The sequence below is a fragment of the Nyctereutes procyonoides genome, unplaced genomic scaffold (assembly GCF_905146905.1).
Source record: "Nyctereutes procyonoides isolate TBG_1078 unplaced genomic scaffold, NYPRO_anot_genome, whole genome shotgun sequence".
Lineage (NCBI taxonomy): Eukaryota > Metazoa > Chordata > Mammalia > Carnivora > Canidae > Nyctereutes > Nyctereutes procyonoides.
Genome location: NW_026575021.1, coordinates 10,838,514 through 10,854,615, shown reverse-complemented (window position 1 = coordinate 10,854,615; position 16,102 = coordinate 10,838,514). Strand labels below are relative to the sequence as shown.

The window sequence follows — 16,102 nt, the reverse complement described above, 5'->3', positions numbered from 1 at the left end:
ACCCCCAAACGTGTCTGCCTAAGTGGGGAGGAGGCACTAATGGTAGAAGGGTCCGTCCGGGCTTCTTTCTCTTCAGTATGGCATATTCGATCCCTGGGGGAAGAAAAATTGACAGCTGCGAGGCACAGCCCCTAATCCTAAAAAGGTAAACTCTTATGTTACAGAATTATAATTTTTAATTAAAAGACAACTCATGTTTCTTATAAATATATATCTTTATATATTATATATATTTACAATATATACAGCATACAAATATTTTTTAACGTAATACTCATGGCAGTCTTGAAAACAGATGTTTTCAAAACAAAGGATGAGTTCTTATCCAAGGTGGGTTCCTGATTCACCCAGAACCCACATTCTAGACAATGCCTCAGGCCCAGATTTCTGTAGAAGTCGAAGGAAAGAGAAAGGCTGGTGGAATAAGATTCGAATTCCCTTTTCCTTCCCAAATAGCCTGACCTTCCAGTGTACCGGTGTACCAGCTAACGTGGCCCTCCATACACCCCTAAAATGGGCAAAGCATGGGGCCCGGGCATAGTACCTAGCACACGGTGGGCACTCAAGTACTTGTGGGATGGATAAAAGCGAGTGTTCTTAATCACCCTCCCTAGGCAGCATTTCCATAGTCGGAAGGATTCAGTCCCAGAGCTCCCATTTGGGCTAGAAGCAAATGCTTTAGGTGTTTCCACTTTGTAAGTAAAACCGTCTACATGTCCAAGTACTAAATAAATTAAAAGTTAGCCACAAAGGGCCATCTCTTCCTCATGCTTCGGAAGCTGGATGCCACGGATCACACCACCACTCATCGTCCAAAAGTTTCTTCGCACTCGACTAGTTCATCTATCGTGCGCAGCAAATCTTCAAAGGAAGGCCTTCCCTCTGGTTTCTACAATTAAAAATCAAAGAGAAGCTGTGGGTTCCAGAATTCATCCCCCAAATAATTTCTCACTGCTCAAACTCATGTCACATAGCACACATTGCTTCGGGACTAGAGCACTCCAGTGTCTCCAAATGGGTCTACTCTACCCCGCACGTACTGTGGCGAGTGGCGAGACGAACCTTTCCATACGCTGCTTGTGGGTCTCCGTTCAAGGTCTGACAGATCTCCTTACTGCCTGCAACACCAAGACCTGCTGACCTGCAGCGCCCTCTATAACTTGTCCCTCCTGCACCCTCTTGCTGCCCAATTTCATTTCCCACGAGAACCCTCATGTGGGCTCTCTGCTCACTCAGACCAATCTGTACACACCCTGCACTCACTACCACCATCTGACCTTTGTTCCCACTGTCCTCTCCCACCCCCAGCAACACTTCCTGCCCAGGTCTCTCCATCCCAATCAGTGTTCTTTGGGGACATTATAGCAAGAGTTCAAGAGCACGGGCTCTGCTTCTCTATAGCAAAGTGGCCTTGGGCAAGGGTCAGCTTCAGAAGCCCTGGTCTTCTCATCCACAAAGTGGTCACAGTAAAAATCTCTCCACCTCAAAAGGTTCTTCTGAGAGAACGAAATCTAAAGCACGTAGTACAGTGCCTAGCACACAATACACGTGAGCTGATATTATAACCTTTCCACACAATACACGTGAGCTGATATTATATAATCTTTCCAAAATCATTTTGGTGTCTCATCTATGAGGTGACGTTTCAAAACACCAGGAAGGAAAACTTCCAAAGGCTGTGAGGAAAGAGACCTGGGGGAAGTCGACGTTTGGTGAAAGAAACCCTCTCTGGTCGAAGAGTTTTATACTTCAAAAATCCAAGCAGTCCGGTGAAAGAAGAGCTACTGAGTCCCTAACTCGGGCAACTGTGACAGGATTTCTACTTGGGCATGGGGAATTGTTGACTGAATGTCCACAGTTGACTGAATTTATGATCGTAATTATTATCGTTTTCCACTTCTTCACCACCTTCTTCTCGTTATTCAGAACTGGCTTTCGACCTAGGGTTTGAAACCATATACACCACATACTAACTCACCAGGCTGCAAAGACTATATACACTCTTAATCCACCAAGCCCAGATCCCTAAATGTTTTAGAGATTCAGAAAGAAAGCACAAAAATTTTTCTACCTCCTGCCAACATCTCAGCATCACCTCGTATACATATTTGGACGCCAACTTCGGCCTGTAGAGTCGGTGGCCCCGGGTAACCATGGTTACCACTTCATAGTTGGTGTTTTTCTCAAAGGGCATCTTGCCTTCAGTGAATATTTCCCACATTAAAACACCTAGGAAAGGATAAGGATTACAAAGGATGCATCCACTGTCTCATCCGAGGAGAGCTGAGGAAAAATGAACCGTGTTCTTACCAAATGACCAGACGTCCGATTTGCTACTAAAGCGGCTGTAATTAAACACCTCAGGTGGACACCACTTCACTGGAAATTTTGCACCAGAAGAACTTGTGTATTGATCATCCAGGACATACCTAAAGTAAGACAAACCATAGGTTTACGCCTCTGAGTTACGAATTACATGTTGTACACGTTCTTTACATTTTTTTTGTTCCTCTTAGAATCAAAAACACAGTTGACTGAAGTCCAAGAAGCATCCGGTTGAAGCTAAATGTTTGCCTCAGTGGCCACGCCTGGTGATTTCCATCTTCCTCTCAGCTTCACTTACGTGCTTGAGATGGATGCCCTGTAACATCAGAATCTACACTTTCATTTTTCTGTGCGTTTTTCTTTTTTATAAGGCGATAGGGGCAGAACACATTTAAAGAGTTAGCAAAGTTTTTTGTTGTTTTTTTTGGGGGGGGAGAGGGGAGGGGTTAAGCAATTTTGTTCTTTAAACAGAATTTAACCCAAAGGCCCCACATGTAAAACATCTAAAGCGGAGCTGCTCTAAAGGAAGTGGTGCAGGGCGTTTGGGGAGACACGTGCTTTGGGCCCCCACGATTCCACAGAGTACAATTTACACCTACTGCAAATGAAAAAAGCAAATTGCAAAATGACATATGTCAATGGTGGCATATATATTTATATACCATGACATCCCTCCCACACACACACACGCACACTCACACACTCACACTCTCACATACACTTTCAAAACAATACTCTGTGATCTTTGCTATGCAAGCACACTTACATCTTTCTGGAAGGACACGCGCCACCTGCAAACTTCGGCTACCTCTGGGCAAGACCCGTGAGCAGGTGGGAGATACGGAGAACTCAGCCCTTCCTGTGATGTGCTCAGTATGTATTCACAAGAGGAATGCGTTTACGTAGGATCGGAATGTATAAAGCTAATTTCTAAAACCTCTGTGAGAAAACATTCAAATAATGGCACAAACTTCCTTTGCTGCATGGTAACCACGCTGCCACGAGTTGGCTTAACTTGCCTGTCCGTCGGGGTGGGGGGCGGTTCTGAATTTAATGTCTAACGAGTGTTTTAGAGGGGCTGGTGCAAAAGCACACATTTTCTGAAAGCCAAACACATAAAAAAAAAAAAATCAAACGTGAAACTAGAGGACTGTCAGGAGCTAAACGTGGCCTGTGTGTCCTGGGGCCGACGTGCCTGGCCCTGGACCAGCAGCCCTGGCCCTCTCTCAGCTCCTTGAGTAGGCCATGCGGGCCCCAGATTTTAAGCTTTTATACTCACTGTTTCTTCCACCTGGAAGAGTTTATCCTCAGATCTCCACCTAACTGGCTACTTCTGTCTTTTTGGTCTCTCTTCAAGCATCCCAGTCTCGAAGGGCCTCCCAGAGCTCCAGATCTGAAGCAGCTGCTGCTACCCCGCCCTGTACCATCGCTCAGCACTGCACCACCCCCCACCAGCCCCATGTGCCCCCTACCTTTTTCTGTAAAGGGCCAGACGATGAATATTTCCTATTTCTCGGGCCATACAGTCTCTGTCACCACTATCCAACTCTGCCTTCGTCGTGTGAAAGCAGCCACAGACAACACCCAACGAGTGGGGCTGGATCCCGATAACATCTTATTTACGGACACTGACACCTGAATGTCATATGATTTTCAATGTGTCCGAAAATTCTTTTCATTTTTGCTGACCATTTAAAAATTGGCAAACCACTGTTGGCTCACAAGCTGACAACAACAACAACAAGGTGTTGAGTCACAACCTGGGCCAGAGGCCTTGGTACACTGACCCCCGCACCGGCACATCACTGTGTTTTTCCTCTCTTGGCCATCTCTCGGTTCTTCTGTCTCTCTTTCTCCTCCTGAATACGAGCTGCATAGGGGCAGGGGCTCATATGCCTTATTCTCTGCTACGGGTCAGCCTAACACCTGGGTACACGGTAGGCACCTGATGTTCTTACAGAGGGATGCAGGGATGAGTGAATAGAGAGGAGGGAAAGGACAAACAATACTTTCTAAAGGTCTCTTCTAACACTCTTTTAAAAAATGACAAAAATTAAGAGAATGAAAACATAACAGACTTGGGGATTCTAAGAACGTTTACCCCTAAACACATTTCTGTGAAAACAAAAGACTCTAGGAACCCAACTCAGGCCAGGGAGAAATAAAAGTAGTATATTTACCAGGCTCTGCTACCACCTAGTGGAGACAATTATTAACATCGCAATGTATATATGCCTTTTTTTAAAAAAAACAAATTTATGTATTTCGCAGCAGCTAACAAGATTTCCTTGCTACTTCATCAGTGCAGATTACCCCCCGGGCTTATTAATTCTACAAGCTAATGTGACTATTACCGGACGCCACATAATAAAGCATAAAGCAGTTATTATTTCTCAACAATTTGTTTACCTGAGAAGCAGCCCGTGGTAACAGTCAAAACAGATACATTCAGCAAATAAATTTTTCAAAATACAGATCATCTAATTTATTTTATTGCCCTACATCAAAAACACACGAAGAAGCAGAAAAGTCAATTAGTTTTCCCATGAAAATGACGGATCCTACAAATATTTTGCTAACAGAACAAAAGATGTGGTTTAAAAACAGCTCTTCGGCAGCCCTCAGAGAAAGAAGCTGACACAGTCAAACTGCCAAAAAAAAAAAAAAAAGGTCGGCTTTCTGTGCCTTCAAAGGTTATGTATTAATTTAATCCAAAATTGACAGAAAATATTCACATAGACTCAGCCTTACCTGGCCATTCCAAAATCTGACACTTTCACAACTCCTGCTTCATTTACTAGACAATTTCTGGCAGCCTGGAAAGTAACATTTCAATGGTGTATTAGTTACAAAGCTTTACAGGGTAGAAAAATATAAATTCTGTTTATATTAAATTTAGTACATCCCAGCCAACATGGACAGAAGGTGGAAATGTCCCTTGATAAATTGGATTTATCGCTATGGAAATGTCTTCAACATATATTTGAAACAATGGGTAGAAAAATCAGAAAGACATAAGTGCAATAAGACTTGATTACATGACTTTACCAACTATCACATCTAAACGAAGACAAACCTGCTTTCCCCCCCTCCCATTTCTCTTTTTACTAAATTGTCAGGTTTTCTTATTGATGATGACATCTCTTGAAGTCCTTACTCCAGGTTCTCACTAGGTGAGTTTAATAACACACAACAAAGTGATAGGTAACTGATCTTTTACCCAATAGGTTTTGCTCAGTGATTGATCATCCTGATCTCAGTCCAAAAAAAAAAAAAAAAAAAAAAAAACGCCAGCCACATGTAACATAGTTGCCTTGTCATTAAATAATCCAGTATATTGTGATATGAATACGAAATTAGTCAAATGTAATTCTGGATTATTTAATGTATATTTTCTTACCCATTCTTTAAGGTTACAAGACTCAAGAAAACAGTTTGGTAAAAAGACACAGTATTTCTCAGAAGGAAAATAATATCTTTAATGCCATAACCTATGGACTAAGACACATTTTTTATTCCTGACACTTCTAGCATTTTACTCTCTGTAGGTGGCAATTCCACTTATATGAGATTATTCCTGCTGAATGTATTTTAAGAGTCTCTTCTCAAGTTCCCCAGATTTGTCCCCTATCTTCCTATAGAGATACCTTATAATTACTTCATTTCATGGTCAACAGCATTCTTTGCCCAAAAGGAGCATCCAATCCTCCCCTCAAGGGCGATACAAACTTACTATCGTGATGTCAGTATAATGAGTGCAAAATTATCAGAACTGCTTCCACCAAGATATGGTCTGTGTGGACAGATGCAGTCTACCATACGCAGGTAGGCATTGGACTTTCAGCAGTTTTGAAAGTACAAAAAAAAAAAAAAGAGGAAGGTGCTCAGTTCACAACTTCATTATTTTTTTTTTTTAAAGATTTTATTTATTTATGTGACAGGAGAGAAAGAACAAGTAGGGGGAGTGGCAGAGGGAGAGGGAGAAGCAGGCTCCCCACTGAGCAGGACCCTGGGATCATGACCTGAGCGGAAGGCTAACACTTAACAGCTGAACTACCCAGGCGCCCCAGTTCACAACTTTCAATATGACAAAGAGACATTCTTTATCATCACTGAGCATAACAACAATAATGAATGTTACATATATATCACATCTGTTTTACAGACTCTTTGCCCCAATCACATAGTTCGATCTTTAAAACAGTCTTGTACAGGAAAAGCCCAGGGCCAGATGGCTTCACTGGTGAATTCTATGAAACATTTGGAGAAGAATTAACAGCAAACCTTCTCAAGTTCTTCCAAAAAATTGAAGAGGAGAGATTATTGTCAATCTCATTTTGTGAGGTAAGCATTACCCTGACACTAGAACTAGATGAGGATACTACCAGGGAAGAAAAGTACAGGTCAATATCCCTGATGAACACAGATAAAAAGAAATCCTCAACAAAATATTTGCAAACGCAATTCAACAGCACATTAAAGGGACCATACATCATGATCAAGTGGGACTCATCCTCAGGACACAAGGATGGTTCAACATATGCAGACCAATAAATGTGATATACATACCACATTAACAAAATGAAAGATAAAAATCATATGATCACCTCAATAGAAGCAGAAGAAGCATTTGAGAAAATTCAACATCCATTTATAAAAACTCTCAACAAGTCAGTATAGAAGGAATATACCTCAACAAACTAAATAAAGGTTATGTATGACAAACCCACACCTAACGTCATACTTAGAAGCTAAAACCCTTCCTCTAAGATCGAGAACAAAACAATGATGCCCACTTAACCACATCTATTCCACATTACTGAAAGACCTAGCCAGAGCAACTAAGCAAGAAATAGGAATGGCATCCAAATTGGAAAGCAAAATCAAAGTTTCTGTTTGCAGTTGACATGATCTTAGGTATTGAAAACTCTAAATACTCCACCACCAAAAACAAACAAACAAAAAAAAATAGAATAGATGATCTCAGTAAAGTTGCATGATACAAAATGAACACACAAAAATCAGCTGCATTTCTATACACTAACAATGAAATAGCTGAAAGAAATTAAGAAAACAAATATACTTAAGATAGCATCAAAAACAGTAACATACATAGGAATAAATTTAACCACAAAGGCAAAATCCAGACCCTGAAAACTATAAGACTTCTGATGAAAAAACCTGAAGACAACACAAATAAATGGAAAGCTCCATGTTCATGGGTCGGGAAAACTGATATTAATGAAAAATCTGTACCACCCAAAGCCATCTACAGACTTGATGTAATCTCTTTCAAAAATCCTTTGGCATAGTTTACAGAAATAGAAAAAACAATCCTAAAATCTATATGTAACTACAAAAGACCTCAAGGAGCCAAAAACAGTCTTGGGAAAGACTGAGAACAAAGCTAGAGGCATCACATGGTCTGATTTCAAACTGTATACAAAGGTATAGTAATCAAAACAGTATGATACTAGCAGAAAAACAAATACAGACCATTGGAAAAGGATACAGAGTCCAGAAATAAATCCATGCATGCAACTAATCTTTGACAAAGGGGCCAAGAACACACAGTGGGGAAAAGACAGTCTCTTCAACAAATGGTGCTGACAAAACTGGATATTCACATGCAAAAGAATGAAATTGGATCTTGATCTTATACCACACAGAAAAATTAACTTGAAGTGGATTAAAGACTTAAATGTAAGACCTGAAACTATAAAACTCCTAGAAGAAAATATGGAAAATACTCAGACACGGTCTGGGCAATGAATTTTTGGTATGACACCAAAAGCACAAACAACAAAAGCAAAAATAAATAAGTGGCCTACATCAAACTAAAAACCTTTGCACAGCAAAGGAAACCGTCAATAAAATAAAAGGGAAAATATGGAATGGGAAAACATATTTGCAGAACCATATATCTGATAAAGAGTTAATATATGGGATCCCTGGGTGGCGCAGCGGTTTGGCGCCTGCCTTTGGCCCAGGGCGCGATCCTGGAGACCCGGGATCGAGTCCCACGTCGGGCTCCCGGTGCATGGAGCCTGCCTCTGCCTCTCTCTCTTTCTCTCTCTGTGACTATCATAAATAAATAAAAATTAAAAAAAATAAAAATAAAAAAAGAGTTAATATATAAAATACACAAGGAACTCATACAACTCAAAAAAGTAAATAATCCAATTTTTACAAGGAGCAAAGAACCTGAATACACATTTTTCAGTAAAAAACCCACATATACAAATGACCAAGAGGAAAAAAAAAACAAACAAACAAACAAAAAAAACAAATGACCAAGAGGTACATGAAAAGGTGTTTAACATCATTAATTATCAGAGAAATGCAAATCAAAATCACAATGAGATACTATCTCACACCTGCAGGATGGCTATTATGAAAAAATGCAAGAGATAACAAAAGTTGGCAAGGAAGAAAAAATGGAGAAGGGGGAACCCTTGCATACTATTTGAAGGAATGTAAACTGGCACAGCCATTATGGAAAACAGTATGGAGTTTATTTAAAAAAAAAATTGAAAGTATGATCCAGTAACTCTACCTCTGAATATATACCAAAGGAAATGAAATCAGAACCTCAGAGAGATCTCTGAACTCCCATATTTATAGGAGCATTACTCACAACAGCCAAGCTAGGAAATAATCTAACTTTCCATCAACTGATGAGTGAATAAAGATGTGGTATATCTATACAGTGGAATATTATTCAGCTAAAAAAACCTTAGGGCAACATGGATGAACCTGGAGGGCATTATGCTAAATGAAATAAGCCAGATAGAAAGGCAAATACTGTATGATACCATTTATATGTGAAATCTTAAAAAAATATAGAAGTCAATATGTTCTGAGGATCTAATGGATAGCATGATACCTATAATTCATAATACTTTATTGCTTACTTGTAATTTACTGAGAGTAAATCTAAAGCATTCTCACCATAGTGAGGTATGAATACAATAAATATGACTATGATAATCATTTTACAATGCATATATATATATTGTTATTATGTTGTTTACTTTAAATATAAGCAATTTCATCAATTATATCTCAATAAAGCTGGGGGGAAAACAGTCTTGTGAGCAAATGAATATTATAACCCACTCACAACTTATAAATACAGAAACAGATTCTAAGAGACATTCGATAACTACACTAAAACACATCAAGAAGTCAGGCCTTCTATTTACAAACTTTCAGCTCTTTATTATGCCCTAAGTTCAGAGAAGAAAAAGAGAGGAAAAAAAAAAAAAGAATGGAGGAGATAGGGAGAAAGAGTAGGAGAAAGGAAAGATTGTCTCCACCACCATATTTTAGAACCAATAATATTCCTTTCTCTAGTATTCTCAGCAGTTAACATGAGCCTCCATGTTTACCAAGTGATTTGAGAAATCAGAAAAATAAACCAAGGATTTCTGTTATAGCTTCTGCTTACATTGTGTGAGGTGGAAAAGAGGTCAGGATTTAGTGAAAGGATTTATACTCCCACGTTTATCACCTTACACAAGTCATTTCACTTCTCTCAAGCTAATTTTCTTATCTGTGAAACAATGATGATCAGAAAGCCTGTTGTGACTATCACATGGGATTCTTTTGGAGACCAAATAGTTAATATATGGTTAAGTTGCTCAGGAACAGTGACCTATATAATTATGTATTCTTTATACAACTGCCTATGTAATTATGTATTATACGTATTAGATTTAATCAAGATTTTTCTGTCAAAACTATGAGGTGAGTTAAATTTCCCAAGTTTAAAGATAATGGTGAAACATTGTCAGAAACAAATTGGAGGGGAGCCTGGGGTGGCTCAGTGGTTGAGCATCTGCCTTCAGCTCAGGTCACGATCCTGGGGTCCTGGGATCAAGTCCCACATCGGGCTCTCTGCAGGGAGCCTGCTTCTCCCTCTGCCTGTGTCTCTGCCTCTCTCTCTGTGTCTCTCATGAATAAATAAAATCTTAAAAAAAAAAAAAAGAAAACAGAAATTGGATATTAACACGTCACTGCTCATTTGCTGCCCCAGTGTGACGAAGGACTTCGGCCAGGGATGAGAATACAGGTGGTTATGATTACCAGATCTCTGTGGATGAAGCTGTTTCTCTCCAGGTACTCCATCCCTTCACACACATCTTGACACATGCTCAGCAGCACATCTCTACTCAAATGACCTTGTCTCTGTCGGAGGAAATTCAGAAGACAACCCCTTTCCATGAACTCAGTGACGATGTAAATTGGTTTCTGCTGGGTGCACACACCGTAAAGCTGCACTAGCTTCGGGTGTGTCAGCTTCCTGGGAGGGAAGTCATGCATACATACCGTTAACTATAGGAAAAGAAAACCGCAGGCCTATTAGGCTGGTGAGGGGCTACTTTCTGATGCAAAAAGAGGAATCAGAAAGCACGTGGTCACTTACATCATCACTTTAGCTTCTTCTATAAAGTCTTCCTCACACATGGCACCTTCCTTGATAGCTTTGATCGCCACCTTGTACTGGGCTCTCCACTTGCCGAGCCTCACCACTCCAAACAGTCCGCTCCCCAGTTCCCTCATAAAGGTCAGCTCTGAAGGGTTGATCTCCCATTTTTCTGTCAGACAGAGGGGGAAGGTGATAACGTTTAATAAGGAGAACACAGCGTGAATCAGCGGGAAGCAAAGAAACTACAACCAAGGGCCATGTCAAAGTTACAGGATAATGCAATTAGCAGTAAAACATAGACTTGCAACCTGCATCTAAACTACAGAAGGTGGCTTTCCACCCCCTGGGGAGGATGCGTCCTTCAAAGCTGTCACAGTTCAAGTAAAGCAAACAGGAGAAGGCAAAAGATGCTGAGTAACAGGCTAATAATAATAGAGCTTAAAGGTACTTAGGAATAAACCTAAATCAAATACTACCTTCTTACCATTCTTCCCCCCCCCCGCCCCCATGACATCAGCTTGGAAAGAATTTAATCTTCTGTTTAAAAGGCTTTTTGCTAGAAGCAGCAAAGACAATCAAGCTGGATGCCTTCTTTATTACCTTCATCCTTACTTTCCTGTGAATAACCAATCAAGCTGGTGAGAACCACAAAAGGATTTGATTTATTTTAGAAATGACATGGTAATGCTTATTCTTCACCCAGAGGAAGTTTTCTGCTGCATTATGAATAATGATGAAAACAGAAAACCTAGGGTTACCATAGCTACTAGTATAATCCCCTAAAAACCCGTATTATAAAACTATAAAAGCAGTTCCACTTACGTGGAATTCTAAACCTCTAAACTGGTCTTGTGGTAATGGTTTTCCCCCCCCCCAAGGAAAATCAGCCAATGCAACTAAAAAATGAGTTACCATAGCTGAATCCTGCAGTGGTTGGTGCATTCTTCTCCTTTGTACTAACTGGGTACCGCAGCCTTGTGACAAGTCCTGGAAGTCAGAGAAAGCACTGTGATTGAATTCATTCTAAATCATTCTGCATGGAAATGCACAAACTTAGATGCTCATGTATAAAGGTCATTCATTTATTCACTTAGTGCTCGTCCACTGTGTGTACACACAGCACTCTGCTATATGCTAACAAAATATGAAAAGAGCAGAAGGCAGGCAGGAAGAAGATGATCCTGTTCTTTGAACTGACAATTTCATATTTTTATGGAATATAAAAAACTTTTTAAAATACATTTTTATTCACCCAACAAACATGGCCTTTTCAATACTAAGTGTTTATCGAGCACTCTGCTAGCATATTCTCAAACATTTTAAAATTCTTTCACGTTCTTTTCCAATGTGATCTGAACTATGAAAGGGAATTACAGTAGTCTCAAAAATTAACATGAGCCACCGTGAGTAACTCAACACTAGCAATCTTATCATAAATATGGAGCTCTAAGATATCAACAGCAGGGACCCCAAGTCGCCAAAGTAATGCTGAAAAAGAAAAGCAAAGCTGGAGACATCACGATTCCACGCTTACAAACTATATTACAAAGCTATAATCATCAAGACAGTACGGTACTGGCACAAAAACCAACACACAGATCAATGGAACAGAACAGAAAACCCAGAAATGAACCCACAACCATATGGTCAACTCATCTTCAAAAAACAGGGGAAGAATATCCAGTGGAAAAAAGACAGTCTCTTCAACAAGCGGTGTTGGGAAAACTGGACAGTCACATGCAGAAGAATGAAATTGGACCATTTCCTCATACCATACACAAAAATAAATTCAAAATGGATAAAAGACCTAAATGCAAGACAGGAAACCATTAAAATCCCAGAGGAGAACACAGGCAGCAACCTCTTTGACCTCGGCTGTAGCAACTTCTTATTAGACATGTCTCTGGAGGCAAGGGAAACAAAAGTAAAAGTGAACTACTGGGGATCCCTGGGTGGCGCAGCGGTTTGGCGCCTGCCTTTGGCCCAGGGCGCGATCCTGGAGACCCGGGATTGAATCCCATGTCGGGCTCCCGGTGCATGGAGCCTGCTTCTCCCTCTGCCTGTGTCTCTGCCTCTCTCTCTCTCTCTCTGTGACTATCATAAATAAATAAAAAAAAAAAAGTGAACTACTGGGACTTCATCAAGATAAAAATTTCTGCACAGCACAGGAGACAATCAACAAAACTAAAAGGCAATCTATGGAATGGGAGAAGATATTTGCAAATGACATTATCTGGTAAAGAGTTAGTATGCAAAATTTATGAAGAATTTATCAAACACATAATCTAGCAAAGTAATGGGCAGAAGACATGAATAGACATTTCTCCAAAGAAGACATCCAGACGGCCAACAGGCACATGATAAGATGCTCAACATCACTCATCAACAGGGAAATACAAATCAAAACCACAATGAGATCACACCTCACACCAGTCAAAATGGCTAAAATTAACAACTCAGGAAACAACAGATGTTGGCGAGGATGTGGAGAAAGGGGAACCCTCTTGTACTATTGGTGAGAAAGCAAACTGGTGCAGCCACTCTGGACAACAGTAGGAAGTTTCCTTGAAAAGTTAAAAATAGAGCTACCCTATGACCCAGCCATTGCACTACTAGGCATTTACACAAAGGACACAAAAATACCGACTCAAAGGGGTACATGCATCCTGATGTTTATAGCAGCATTATCAACAACAGCCAAACTATGGAAAGATCCCAAATGTCCACTGACTGATAAACAGATAAAGAAGATGGGGCGTATATATACAATGGACTATTACTCAGCCATCAAAAAGAATGAAATCTTACCATTGGCAATGACACAGATGGAGCCAGAAGGTATTATGTCAAGCCAAATAAGTCATTTGTCAAGACAAATACCACATGATCTCATCCATATGTGGTATTTAAGAAACAAAACAGATGAACACATGGGAGGAAGGAAAAAGAAGGAAACAAACCATAAGAGACTCTTAACAATAGAGAACAAACTGAGGGTTGATGGAGGGGGTGAGTGGGGAATGGGCTACACGGGTGATGGGTATTAAGGAGGGCACTTATTGTGATGAGCACTGGGTGTTGTATGTAAGAGACGAACCACTTAATTCTACTCCTCAAACCAATACTGTATATTAACTAAGCAGGATCAAATTAAAATTGGGGAGGGGGAAAGGATATAAAATATCAACAACTGGGAACACCAACTACTGGAAATCAGTGAGGTAGGTTAGACACACAGCACTAAACATGAAGAAATGGCAGGTATCTCTCCTATAAGCACCCAGAGCACTCTTCGGTTACGACATATCTCACAGTAACTTTAAATTGTTCTATATTTCTGTGTCTCCCTCACCAGATGGTGAGGAGATGAGAGACAGGATCCTACCTGTGAGAGTCACCAGTGACTCCACCATAATCTCCCTAGAGCCAGGCAACAGTTCCTGGCATGTAATGGGCACTCGATACATGTTTGCTAAATGAGTGAATTTAGATAATGAAGAAAAAAATTTATACAAGAACACAGACACATAAAGAAATAAAGAAATGTGAACTGTAAAAAAAGAAAATAACAGAATAAGAGATCACAAAAAGTTCTTTGGGGGGATAAATTGATATATAAGTAGCTCCCCACATGTTAAACACAGAATTAACACATAACCCAGCAAAATCAGTCATAGGTAAGCCACCAAGAGAAGTGAAAGATATTTCCATGCAAAAACTTGTACACAAATGTTCACAGCAGCATTATTCAGAACAGCCAAAATGTGGAAACACCCCAGATGTCCACCAACTGATGAATGATGACAAAATGGATAAACGAAATTAACACAGTGGATTCTTATTTTTCAATAAAAAGGAATGGAGCACGTACAGAGGCTACAATATAGACAAATGTCAGAAACGTCACGTGAAGTCACACAAGCCAGTCACAACAGACCACATATTGTATGATTCCATCTATATGAAATGTCCAGAATTGGCAAATCTGCAGAGGCGGCAGGTAGATTACCGGTTACCAGGGGCTAGATGAACGAAAGGGGGACAAGAGGTGACAGGTGATGGGTACAAGATTTCTCTTGGGGATGACAAAAATGTTCTTAGATTACGGTGATAGTTGGCACCACTCTAAATATACTAATGACCATTGACCTGTATAGTTTAAATGGGTATATTTTATGATATTTAAAATTTTGCCCCAATGAACTAGTCCTATCATTAGCTAAGGAAATGGGCACCAATGGGGTTTCTGTTTTTTTTTGTTTTTTTTTTTCTTTTTTTTTTTTTAATTTATGATAGTCACAGAGAGAGAGAGAGGCGCAGAGACATAGGCAGAGGGAGAAGCAGGCTCCATGCACCGGGAGTCCGATGTGGGATTCGATCCTGGGTCTCCAGGATCGCGACCTGGGCCAAAGGCAGGCGCCAAACCGCTGCGCCACCCAGGGATCCCGGGGTTTCTGTTTTTGGTGTTTGGTTTGTTCCCATTCTGGTAGTGAGTATAGCAGAGATTCAAGAAGATGGAAAACTTCATGTCCAGGACATGATGACTCCAGTCTTTGGAAGCCAATAGCATAACCCTAAACCCTGAGCTTGTCTGGCAGCTTCAGTAACAACTCTAACATGGACATATCTTGGGTGTTCGTTTCATACCGCTGAAGAAAGGAAACTAGTCAACAACACTTCTACAGGCGGTAAGGCACATTTTATTCAGGACCACTGTGATTGGAATATGGACCACTGCAATGGGGTTTTAGAGCGTGACAGAGATTGGCCTCAACTCCAAAGCATGGACAAATGGGAATTTATAGCCAAGGAGCAGAGTAGGAGTCAGTGAATGGAAAATTACTAAGAGAAATGTCAGTAGGGGTTTCTGGGATACACCAATCTAACAGGATCTTGCTGAAGATAAGCCAGGGTGACCAGACATCACCTGGTGGAAAATAAGGAACCTGATCAGATATTGACAATGAGCGGACATCAGATGTCAAGGTGGGAGTTCTGGTTCAACTGACTTAGCAGAATTATTTTGAAAAACTGGATTTTACAAGAAAGCGCACAAATGGGTCAGGCAAAGAGCCTTTGTCAGCACCAAGGGTATAAATCACAGAAATGTGAACATTTATCATATACAACAAGAATAACCCATGTCCTAAGGTCAAGACAGCTTTTTGTGGGATTTAATATTACTTCCATTTTTTCTTTGTGTGTGTGTGTATATATATATCTCACTTCCTTAATATGCAATGATTTTTAATCACATTCTAAAATTAACTACAAACTGAAACTGCTCAAGGCAGAATTCATCACAGTGTCTGTTCATTTTAATCACTACCCTCTATTTGAAAAATG

At 40.2% G+C, this 16,102-nt stretch overlaps 1 protein-coding gene across 2 annotated transcripts in view; it reads right to left on the bottom strand.

Moving 5' to 3' along the window:
- Positions 1-202: 202 nt before the first annotated feature.
- Positions 203-16,102, bottom strand: part of TEC (tec protein tyrosine kinase) — a 133,869-nt gene continuing 117,969 nt past the window's right edge. For both annotated transcript variants that reach the window (XM_055339380.1, XM_055339371.1), the window contains exons 12-18: positions 11,669-11,743; positions 10,754-10,925; positions 10,414-10,630; positions 5,077-5,141; positions 2,311-2,429; positions 2,072-2,229; positions 203-889 (exon numbers count right to left, since the gene is read on the bottom strand). In XM_055339380.1, the coding sequence (XP_055195355.1) occupies positions 806-889; positions 2,072-2,229; positions 2,311-2,429; positions 5,077-5,141; positions 10,414-10,630; positions 10,754-10,925; positions 11,669-11,743 (890 nt within the window). In that variant the 3' untranslated portion in view covers positions 203-805. The remainder of the gene's footprint in view (positions 890-2,071; positions 2,230-2,310; positions 2,430-5,076; positions 5,142-10,413; positions 10,631-10,753; positions 10,926-11,668; positions 11,744-16,102) is intronic.